This window comes from Falco cherrug, chromosome 15 (genome assembly GCF_023634085.1).
Source record: "Falco cherrug isolate bFalChe1 chromosome 15, bFalChe1.pri, whole genome shotgun sequence".
Classification (NCBI taxonomy): domain Eukaryota; kingdom Metazoa; phylum Chordata; class Aves; order Falconiformes; family Falconidae; genus Falco; species Falco cherrug.
Genome location: NC_073711.1, coordinates 7831863 through 7844160, shown reverse-complemented (window position 1 = coordinate 7844160; position 12298 = coordinate 7831863). Strand labels below are relative to the sequence as shown.

Below are 12298 nucleotides of genomic sequence, written 5' to 3'. Positions count from 1 at the left end.
GTTCCACGCGCAAACACTTGCGTGGTCAGACACATTCGCCGCTTCTTTGCATTTCTTCTTGTGCTTAATAACTGTGTTACATACCTGCTATTAGTTAGAATTAATTAACCACATTTGATTAGGAATATAGAGTTATAAGAAATACTTTAGTGGAATTTGTGTTTGCATAGCAACTGACAGCTACTATGAAATCCTCTGTACAGCCCGTACCAAGGGTCAGAATCACCTAGTAGGAATGTTTAGAACTTAGATAACAGTTTCGTGATTGAATGCATGATTGGATACAGTATCTACATGTAACCTAGGAGATGTCAAAATGTAGAATTAATGGGAACTGGGGAGAGTCGAATGAAGCAACTCGTAGTTACCTGCCAAGAAACAGTGAATGTAGGTAAAAGGTAATTCCGGCAGTGGCTATCGTGACCACTCATGTACTGCCTACCTGAATAATACCCCAGACCCATTTCTAGACCTTTCTAACCTTTACTGTGCAGAATCGGATATGGGAGGGGAGTATGTTAATGATTTTTGGGAAATACTATGAATACTTAATGAATATGTATGAGTAAGTCCTATATAAGGTGTATGATTTTGAAACTTGGTGTGCGTTGATCGTGAGAGGACTCACTTGCGCACCCAGCCGTTAATAAAGAAGTGTCTGCTTATCTGCATCACATTGGTGTTGATAAGTTCATTATTCCGAGATTTCGGTAACAACTGCACCTAGAATTGTCTTATCATGCATATTACATACCAGCACATGCATTTGTCTAAGCATCATTGCATGTGAATATCGAAATTCAATACTTTCAAAATACTTAGAATAACTTTTTTATTTAGCCTTTGGGTTTCATTTACTGAAAATTTGTCTGAAGAAATAAACTTTATATTTAATAACTGAGCCAGCACTTGCTGTAGGCTGCGTGGGAGTATCCAGTAACAGCAGCACAGACAAAACCACAAATTCTGAAAGCAGCAAGTCTTCCGTCTTTCTCAGCTCCACTGCAAAGAATGGGGCATTTCAGAGGCTGGGGAGAGTCCTGCTGCTGCGGCTTTTACATTTCCTCAGGCTTCACCGGTTTAGTGCAAAGTCCTGTTTTGAAAAAGTGATCTCTCAGGAAATTAGGACCAATTACATTAAGAGGATTTGACTGTTTGGAGAGAAACATTGAATTAGGCTTTAATTATTCAGAGGAGGAGCAAATGATTGGTATGTTCCAGGCAGTGTGTGTGGTGGAACGTCACCTTTTGTATCAGCTGGAACATTTACTTCAGGACACGTACCTTTTTGTGTAAACATCGGTATGTTCAAACACCCCCTTGCTCTCAGTGAAGGACCCTGAATATTTTGATGTCTTGCTTGCCCATGGGAAATAGACTGTAAAATGACTAGATGTTCTGCAGACATAAACAGAAGACTGATTATGTTGTTTCCTTTATGCCAATTTACTGAAGCTCAAAAAGAAATCAAATGGTAGCTATCATAACAAACAAATCTGTTTAATAACACAGAATAAATGTAGCAACTGGTGTGGGATTAAAAGTACAGTATAGTTTATATAATTTAGTGTAATGAAAAAGACATTGTTTTGCACCAGAAATAATAATGATTAATATCAGAATACAGATTATTCTCTTGATTTTGTTTGTACCTGCTGGCTTTGCCCTCCCTGTGTCTCCTTCCGCGGGCACTTCGTGGTATTATATCTTTTAAACATAATCTTAGCAGGTGCACTTTTTATTCAGAGGCTTGCTTCTTCCATGCTGTGTCAGTCAAGATAAATGAGAGGACAGTTCCTAGAAGCTATGGAAAACCGATACATAGGCTAATCCTGCTTTCAGTTGAGTCAATGCCAAACTGGCTATAGGAGTAGTTTAGCAGAAAGATGAAGTTGTATAAATTCAGAGACTGTGAACTGGTGGTTTATTTTTATTGTCACAGAATATCACAGGAGAGACTGATGTGCCAGTGACGTGTATATCAAGGTTGACCCTAGCGACAATGCGGGCAGCAATAAGGCAGCCACAAAGGCTGCCCAAAGGATTTCTGTCCTTGCCTGGAGCCTTGGGGAAACCAGAGGGTGAAATTCTACCTGCAGGGAGTTGGTACCGGTGCCTCGCATTCATGTACAGGATGAAGTCTGCCCAGGAAGCCCACCTGCTCCAGCCATCTGAATGGGTTAAAAGGCTGTTAAAAACAATGTGCTCTTGTATTAGCACAGTGATAGTCTGCTCTTGCCCAGCCAAATGACAGAAGCTTGGTTTTGGCACTATTCTCCCTAAACAGATTTTTTGGGCAGTTCCCAAAGCCTATCTCCTGTTTGTAGCCCTGGAGGGAGCAAGATGAAACTCCATTCCTCTCTTGTTTAACAATTCCTCCAGCTTTCCTTAGGGAAAAAAAAAAATATCAGTGGCTGGGGGTCAGATGTTGTCCGATTCCCCTTAAATTCTATGGAAAGCTATTATATTCAGTACTTGTAGGATTCAAGCTCTAACAAATACCCACTGTATCCTATTTATCAGACTTCAGTAACATAAGATCAAACTCATATAATCAGCTGTTTTCCTTTAACGATGGAAGTGTGAATGATTGTTACCAGGATGCAAAGAAAATGCCTTACCTTTTTGCTTACTACAGATAAATGATTTTGCGTTTGCCATGATTTTGGGAGTCACTGATGGATGACAAATTGATCCTGTTTTCTAAGACATTCCTTTTGTTTATTGCTGGATGTGAAAATGAGGACTGTAATGTTTCTGTAGGCATTACATTTTTACTGTGTGGTATACTTAGTCTGATGTTATTAATTTTAGGAAGATATTTACACATACTGAGAACAAATATGCAACACCTTATGATTTCTTTTTAAAATTTTGGTTCATCAAGGAATATAAATTCATGCCTAATTTCAAATGTATAGGCTGTTCTGTGATGTTTGTTCACACCATATCTTTGCTGTCTAGCATATAGGTAATCCTTTGTGAATCCTTTAGCAGTTTTGACTGGTTAGATATATCTGTAATCAAACTTTTCTTCACCCTGGGACTTGTAAAAATTGGTGAATGTGTGTGATCAGAAGAAAAGTTTAAGTGTTTAATGAAGCACTAATATTCCTGATCTCTGGTGCAGAAGAGTACAGTGATAAAAAGAAAGAGATAATACCTAGGACATGCAGTAATCACTACTTTGTTCTAATGTATTTTTATTCATTCTTTTAGATGTCTTTTTAAAAAACAGAGTATTTTCTGTATGTTTTCCAGGGGCAAGATTACAGCAGAACCAATTATTCCTTTCCAAGAGGATTTGGTACCATTTCACACGTGAGGGATGGAAAGAGGGAGAGATTAACGCTAGCTGGAGAGGTCACGGATTCACTTGGCAGAGGGGGATGAATCACAGGGACCTTCTTGGGACTGTGCCAGCAACTGAGAGTTACAGGTATGCGCCAAAGTTTTCCTTTTCGTGCAGCCCTAGTTTGCAGCCTGGGGAATAAGGATTTGCTGTGATCCAGACACCATAACAAAGACCATACACTGTCAGTATAGCGTGACATCTGCAGTGCTTCAGCTGTGTATGCTTGCCTGCTCAGTGGTGGAAAAGGGATGACTGCCTATAGCTCTGCTGTGCTGTTTTTGAAAAAAATAGCTTATTATCTAAAACACGTGAAAGCTGTGGTTTGCTACTGCTCTGAGCAGATGGCAGTGTTTCTGAGCTGTTGGGTTTCTGGAGGAGGTGGTAGTAGGAAACCAAACCATTAAATGCTGCTGCAGGAAACTGCTGAGTCAAGACTGGGGCAATCACGTGAAATGCCAAAAAAAGAAACCTTGGTGGGGAGGTGAAAAGATCAGAGAGCAGCAGACAGCTGCAAAACTTCGTGCAAGAGCACTCTGAAATCTCATGTTGTGACACAGCTGGAAAAACACATTCCTGGCTTAGCAGGAAGAAGCAAAGGCACAGGCAACAGTATTTCATCACAAGCCTGTTATACAAACATAACTTACAGACGTGCAACTTGGTTTAATCATACTCCGGCTGCTTGGGTGGGTGAAAGCGAGGCAGGGGCTGGGCTTTGCTGTGGTGCTGGTACAGCAGAGGCTCCTTTCCTGTCCCACCGCAGGCATCCTCAGTGCTGCGGGATGCAGGGTGAGGTGATGCCATTAATGCAGGGGTACCCAGTTGTGCTCAGTATTTCCAGCTGCTGCTGGATGTCATGTGTACTAGAGCACTTGGCAGCTGGGTTAACATGTGGCAGCAGATGAGATTTATGCATTTTGTGGGTCACGCCAAACAAGTTCTAGATGTAGATCTGCTCAACGTGAAAAAAACTTGTTGGACTGACAACTCAACATATTTTTTGGGCTTGTAACAGCAACATAGAAAAATGTCAGTACTCTCAATTTTGTTTTAATTGACATACATTACTAACTTGCTGGAGATATATCTGTCAGCTTCAGGGCAGGAATTATTTTGTGAAAATGGCTTTGCAGACAAGGCACCTCCCACTTCCAACTCTTATGAAAGATGTGTTGACTGTAACTTTTTCTGAGAAATTTCAGCAGGGAAGGAAGTTAGATCTGAAATACAGGTTGGAAGAAAGACTATGTATTATACAGTCATTTTCATAGCTGGATATTTTAACTGCAGGACTTCAGTGCAGGATCCCTTGTGACCTAGAGTAACGTTACATTCCTTTTACAGAGAGCACATCAGGGTAGACGATATATTTAATTATCCAACAGTTCCCAGCTCTGTCAGAGGCAGGAAACCAGGTCTGGCAAACCCTCAGCTAGCAAAACCTGTGCACTGCATTGTCCTGAGCAACAAAACTCTTGCAGGGAACAATCTCTCTCCAATTTGAGGTTGTGTGTCTGCATTGTGCTTTTGGAGCTAGGATTTGAAGCAGCAGCTGCTGCCGTAGGAATAAAAAGGAAGAAGCTGAAGGGATACGCAGGTGGTGCCCAGTTCTGCAAGCAGCAGAATCATAGCCTTTTGGTTGCAGAACCCGTTCTTCGGAGGAGTGACTTGACCTACTCCCTGGCTGCAGCCTACAAGCAAGATTTACCTGCGTGGTGACAAAGTTCCAGCTCACCTCTGCAGAGGCTGTATTTTTTGTAATCTTTGTTCCCACCTCATCCTTGAAAGCTGTACCTCCTCCCTGGCATGCACCCGGCAAAACTTGGTCTGCACAGTGTCTTGCCCAGCTTTTAGTGGCAATTAGTAGCCTTGCTTTGAGCCTCAAACTAGCATCAACTAAAAAACTTCCTTGATATAAAGGCCTGCTTTTGAAAAAGTACCTGTTTTTTTTTAACCATGATAACAAATTGTTCTCGGATATGCTTCAAGCTTCAGAGACTGCACAAGGGTAAAACAGAACATGCATCACGGTAACTTTGTATGAGGTCTGTTCACATATCAAGTGAAAATCTTGCCAATAATCCAGCGCTGATACTTCATGCTGTATTAAAACTGCTTACCAATCCAAACAGTAAAAAAGAAATCAATTCCATATAAACTTAGATGCAATTTACTTGCATGCTAGACCCTGTCCATTTGCAAAGTTCTAGTGACTAAGCTTTGCTAAAGCAGCACTGCAACCCTTGAGCCCTGCAGCGGCCTGGGCATTATCGGTCTGATGCCTGACCCTCAGCTTTAATGCAATCAAGGCACGTAATCTAAAATGGTAGAACTACAGGAAAAAACAGTTACTGCAACTTCCTTATTACTGAAAATATTATCAGATAGAGCAGAACTTCTAGACTTATACTTTTTTTAGAAAGACAGAATTTCATAGCAAAAGCAAGTTAAGATTACTTAGGCCTTTTAACACATAAGTGACATCCCTGTTTTCCTCCAGCTCTAAAATACAGCTGTTTCTAGTTGACAAACAATCAATTGTTTTAAGGAGTAACCTAAAGAAATATCATCAATGTTCTAGAAGACGTGTGGTTAACTATATTTTCCCTGAACAGTCTCCTTTAGCATTAGCAGCTTTGCATTTAGCAGCTAAAGCCTTAGGCTGCAAGAGCCGCCCAAGCGTAAGCTTTTTGATACAAGTAATGCTGCCAACAAAGAACTCCCCGAATCCAGCAGATCCGAGCAGAGCGAAGAAGTTCAGGACCAAGGAGACATTTCCAAGAGAATGCAGGAACCAGAAGGCGGCCAGCCCAGCGACAGCCAAACCCAGTAAGGAATCAGGAGACCACTGACAACACTTATGTTATTGGACCTGGGGGCTGGGTGGTGGTGGCGTGGGTGTAACTGAGAGGTGACTGGGGTAGGGGTCCCTCGCCGGAGGCACCCAGCTCAAGCTGTAACCCAGGAATTAATAAAAGACTAATTGGAAACCTTCACTTGAGCTTGGCATTCTCAGCAGGATCCTCCAGTCAGACCCTGCTATGGTGGCTGGCACCCATAAATCTGTAACATGCAATAAAAGCAGCATTTGCTGGATGTGAATTATTTTTCTTAAGCTTAAGGGGTTTATCTATGGTGCTGCACAATGTCTTACTGATTTTAGAAAATTAACTTCCAAAGTTATTTTTTTTTCATTTATATCCTAATGCTTATCTCCCATAACTAGTGGCAAGGCAACTTACGAGTCATTTTAAAGATGACCTTGTATTGAGGAGCAGGTAGTTAACCAGAAGAAAAATCTGCTCCATTGTAGGCTGACCATCCATTGTTCCTCCTTCCCAGTTAAATCCGTATTTTACAGGATATGCTCTGCACAAAGTCCAGCCTCTCAACCCCTCAAGTAAGTTTTGAGGTGTTCATTTTCTAAAGACCATAGTAGATCCACAAGCCCTTGCCTCTTTGGGGCAGGGTGTGTGTGTGTGTGTGTGTATGTGTGAATCCAGAGCTACCATCTTAAATTCAATTTGGCACCACTTTTTCTCAAAAATCAGGAGAAAGTTACAGTAACCGGTATTGCACTGACTTCATACAGCAACAGAAATTATACTCTCTGGTATTTTTCTCAGAGTAGACAGAAGATATATGAATCTCCAAATATTTAGCTGTTTCTGTAGGATTTTTTTTTTTTTAACGACAAAATCCTGTAGGATCGTGGAGAACGTAGGAAGCAGGAAATACTCTCTTTAAGGAGAAACTGTTGGTGGAAAAACCATTAAATGCATTTAGATGCCTCCAAACTGTAACAGAGAAAGCAAGCACCTCAGCGGTATTAGTGGAAGACATTTACTGTGAATATTTAAAACCACCATGCACTAGGAACATTGTGTGATTACAGCAGTACTGTGCCAGGCCTGCCTCCCTGCAGTACATGCAAGCCCTCAACAGAAATCAAGTTTGGAGGATCAGCACTGCTTTGCTACAGCTGTGTTTCCAAATCACCTCTCCAGAGCTCAGAGTAAAATCAAAACACTTCACCTGCCCTCTCCACTAAGTCCTCAGAGGGCCTGCACTGGGAAGGACCAGGCTGAAGATATTCCTGAAAAACTCTGCTCAGATTTAGTCCAGCAATTCTGTATGGCTGAACAATTAATAAACTGTCCAGTCGACCATCATCCATAACAGAAGTTCCCTGTCCAGCCCTGTCCCTTGTACTTCACTAATTGTACCACAGCCATTAAAAAAAATTACGGACTGTACTGGGAGACAAGGAATAATCATACAGCAGGAAAGTAGCCTCCTCTACTAGCAACAAGCCACCACCTTTGGTAGTTTTGTACCATTTCTGGCACTTCTACACCTTTTAATCCCAATTCAGAGTTTGTGAGGATGCTTATTTCCTTCCCCTCCAATACCCCTGTAGAAGACTTCATAAAAAAAACCACCCAACAACAACAAAAATTAAAAAAAATTCAGGAATGGAAGCCACTTAGAAAACTCAAGGGATTTTAATGACTGAATTAAGAAGGAACTACTTATTGTATTGAAGTAGCAAACAAGTATTTTGCTATCAAAGCACAAGCTAAAGAATTTAAAGAAGCCACAAACATTAGTAAGCCCAACATACAGACCTTTTGAGTAAGAAGGCATTTTACACACAAGAGTTTATCAACACAAAACTGTTTAATATTTATTAAATGACACAAAATACCTAGATAACAGACTCACTCTCTGAAAGGACATGTATTTACATTATTTACCAACTTAAGAAAGACTCTCTGTACCCATATCAGACTTATGAAACATAAAAAAGGTTTTGCTGCTTTTTGCATCGAAGGATGCAACGGTGATACATGCCCTGTTTGCAAGTCTGCATAAACTATAACTCTTTGATGCAGTGAAAAAGCACAATTTCATGTTCTGGTAGCTGAGGGAAGAGGCTTCTGAGAAGTAACGGTTAGTTTTTTCCCCCCACTCCAGACACACTCTGAAGAACTGTTATACAAAAAGTATATTACATTTCTGAATGCTGCTGTACTCTTACAACTTTAGTGTAACGTTTCAAAGAAAATATTCTTCCTACTATATGAAATCACTAAAAAAAGTGGTATTTGAATATTTCTTTAGATGCATTTTTTTTTTAAAGAAAGCATTAGGGCAAATGATATGTTTAGGAAAAAAATGAAAGGCTGACAAAAAAAAAAAAAGACCAAAATATGAAGAACAGCTAAAGCAACTTAATTTGCTAGGGTTTGTTTTCTTTTATTAACTATTTACTTTGGCACCTTTGTGTAAACTATAGAACAAAACAACGTTTACAACACATTTGCAATTACAGCATTTAAACAAAATGGTCACTTTTTAAACCAGCCAAGACAAAAAAATAGTCCATTTATGGGTATAAAGATTAAAAAACCTAAAATATATATTTCTAAGAATAAACTGCAATTTCTTATGAACAAGGTGCTATAAACTGCATGCAAGTCAAGATTAAAAATGTGTGGCCAAACAGACAAGCTGTGTTATAGCCAGATGAGTTGTGGTCCAAGCCCACTTTAATTTTCTTTTTCTTACAGAGATATATATGGCTCAATAGGCAGGCACATGATCCCAGCAAGAAGTTACAGAGTTGTACGGCTGGACAATAAATCTTGGCTGCAGCTTTGTCATTAACCAGGAATGAGCGAGACCTTAGCAGAAGAGATGAACAAGTTCTTGGGGAAAACTCATGAAGATAAAAAGAGAAGCCTTCTCCCCTCCCCTCTCTCACCCCCTCTCTAGGCCTAGCCGGGATTCTCCAAGTCCGTTCTTTGGGTTGCTTTAACTAGATCGCCGCTTTGGGTCTGCCTCAGATCATGGAAGTCTGATGAGATTTGAGGACATTTTTCTAGGTAATATTTTCTGCATTAAAGTTACTGAAATCGATGTGGTAAAAATTAAATAAGCCTTTAGACCTTTCTGGTTAGTTTGACTGAATGCAACACACTTGTCTAAGGAGGGAGGATTTTACCAGAATAGGCATTTTAAACATGTAGTGGTGTTAGATTTATATGCTACAACAGACTGAAGGGAACCAGTTCAATACTGATACTCATCATCTCCTGTCTCCCAGAGTTAAGTTTTATGCCTCTTCTCCAAAACACCTTTTAAAAAGGAATCTTTTATTGGCTAAAGATACAAAACACATACAAGAAAAAGGAACATTGAATGCAAAATACAGAAGGTTGGGGCGGGCAGGGGCATTCTTTCCTTCCCAGTGGACCTCTATTTAAACTAATACTTAAAAGATCTGCAGGAGCAGTCTTCAAGTTTCTTACCAGATAACTCTACTGTTAGTATTTTTCTTACAGAGGCAAGGGTGGTCCTGGATGTCTACCAGTGGTTATGTTGCAACAGTGTCAAAGGATAAGGTAGATTTTCTGCAGATCACAGAGTTGTATGACAGTTACTAGAGGTAACAGCAAATAATTTAGTAGGAGAAAAACACATTTGTTTCATCTGTCAGCTGAGGACTGCGTATAAAAGAGCTTGAGAGAAAACACAGTCAGAGAAAATATGGAATTAAACAGTAGATCAAAAAAGCAATAAGGATGGGATGTGTCAGGTACAAAACACACACACACACACACTCCCTCTCTCACACATGCACACCCCTGAATGTGGGATCACAGTGATAAAAGTTATAGATCATAGAGAGCTAAGTTACACTGCCATCAAACAAAAGTAAAATCTTGCTTTCAAGAAGTATCTGGTATTCCCCAGGACTATCAGTGCCTGAACAAGATGAGGTGTTTCATTGTGCTCCGCAACACAGCTGATCGTAAGGTCTAAAGCCTGGCTGGGTAAGGAAGAACTGTTATGTGGAGGAGTTACCTTTTCCGCTGACACTTTTTTCCATATATTCCTGGCACATGCTGCTATAGCAATAAAAAAAATGCATTTTGTTGAAACAAAGCTCTACATTCAAGTGACTTATTCTCCCATGTCTTATAAAGATGCAAAGAATGCTCTCTGGTCATCTAAGAAAATATATTTTAGATGCCTTGTAGCAATACTTAACTTTCTATATGAGAGGTAGGCTTCTGGGTTCTAGGAGGCCTGCCACTTCTAGGGCTGAGTTCTTAAAGCTTTAAGTTAAAGCAATCCAAAGCAGGACAGTCTTAGAAGAGCTGTCCTGTCTAAACCTTGAGGTTAGTTCAAGTTTAGAACGTTGCAAAGCAAAACAAGTATTAAAATCCATTTGTAATTTTTGTTCTTACAGCTTTACCACAAGAACAGTGTGGCTTTTCATAGATATCTGTAAATAGATTCTCTTTTCTAGAGTATTGCTGCCAAGAGGTGAAGGCCTCCTACCCATGACTAGTAAAAACTGTCACTTTTTCCATTATGGCTGTTTTATGCTTAAAATTCCCAAAGGTGAACGCTAAATCTTATAGGCAAGCCATATAAATCTAATCTGAACTTGTTTTGTTGTAGCACTTATTTAAGAATGGTGTTTGTATATACAGAACACATGCCCACACTGCAAACTCTATACATCGTTTTATATTGGTACCATTTTGTCTTAATTGTGACCAAGAATAGTTTCCATTAGATCAGCAATAAGCATAGCTTGGCTTATTCCCCATTTTCCCTCCCTCAAGGGAAAAAAAATCCAAGTGTGGGCATCAACCAAACCAATGGTATGTTACTAACTGAAATGCATTCTGTACAGTAAATTAAAAGTTTGCATGCAGTTTAAGCATTTTAAAGGCTATTTTCTTATATTAATTAACCTTCTGTTTCCATTTAAAGGTGTGAAAGACATCTGTCATATATCAAGGGACTCCCTCTTCAGACCCAGAGACAAATGGAATCACAAAGACCAGGTACTTTCTTTCAGCTTTCTGCACATCTTACTAAATAACATGCAAAGAGTTCAACAGCATTCTTCTTAAAATGTAAATAGTACTCTTTTAAATGGGCATGTTAACCACTGAAAGAAGTCCACTCTACTATACTTTTCCATTACACTGCTTTCATTCAATCATCGGTAGTATAAAAAGTCAATTAACGGGATCAACAGGCTAGTTTATCCACTGGCAACTGTGTATGACACCAAGTGTGCAGTAAAACAAAGGCCAACATGTTTATGCAATATAGTTGTACTGATTCGGGTTTTCTTTATCTCTTTCCATGTAGTCCCTGTCAATTAAGGATTCTATTCTCTTCTTAAGGTCAGCAGGCTGTAAAATAAAGCAGATGTCAGCATTATTACTTTGCAGTCAATGTTTCTCTGTTCTTTTTTTCTACTTAAGCCAAATATCTGTACTGTTTACGATGGCTGTGGAAACAGAAGTCACAGCTAAAAAAAAATTAATCCCTTAAAGCATCAAAGCTTCTAAAGTCTGCAATGTATAATTGATTGAAGAGAAGGTTACAAAATTAGCTTGTCACCTGCAGCTAAGCATAGACTTTTTAGAGCAGAGAAAGATGCTGCTGTTTAGACTGAACTCTAAAGAACTGCAATTCATGTATTATGTACCAAACTGTTTCTATTTCTGACTTTTACCTGGTAAAAGATGGCAAAAGTTTCATTTTATCTTGATGTGATGAAGTTTTGCAACAGTTTGAGCACCCTATGATTTTGTTGGGTGAAGGACATTATAAAAATGCCTCATGATAAGAGTGACAAAAAACATTTATATCGTTTGTTATAACTCTGCAAAGCTCAGCTGCAGTTTATGCAATACTTACAGGCCTGTAGGAACTTTACATGGTAACAGAACAGAATGAGATGGCAGTACCTTTTATTTCACATTTCCACTGATAGAAAGCACTGCATATTTGAACTCAAACAGATGCATTGCTATTTGAAAATCCATTTCCATTTCTACACAATAAGCTATTCATTTTATATTACAGCTGCGGGCTTCTTTGAGACATTCCCCAATATCTAACTTTCAT

General features: G+C 39.5%; 1 protein-coding gene across 1 annotated transcript in view; it reads right to left on the bottom strand.

Moving 5' to 3' along the window:
- Positions 1 to 7841: 7841 nt before the first annotated feature.
- LOC102059042 (cullin-4B) overlaps positions 7842 to 12298 on the bottom strand; it is a 29401-nt gene continuing 24944 nt past the window's right edge. The window contains exon 21 of the mRNA XM_055727521.1: positions 7842 to 11577. Within this exon, the coding sequence (XP_055583496.1) occupies positions 11482 to 11577 (96 nt within the window). The 3' untranslated portion in view covers positions 7842 to 11481. The remainder of the gene's footprint in view (positions 11578 to 12298) is intronic.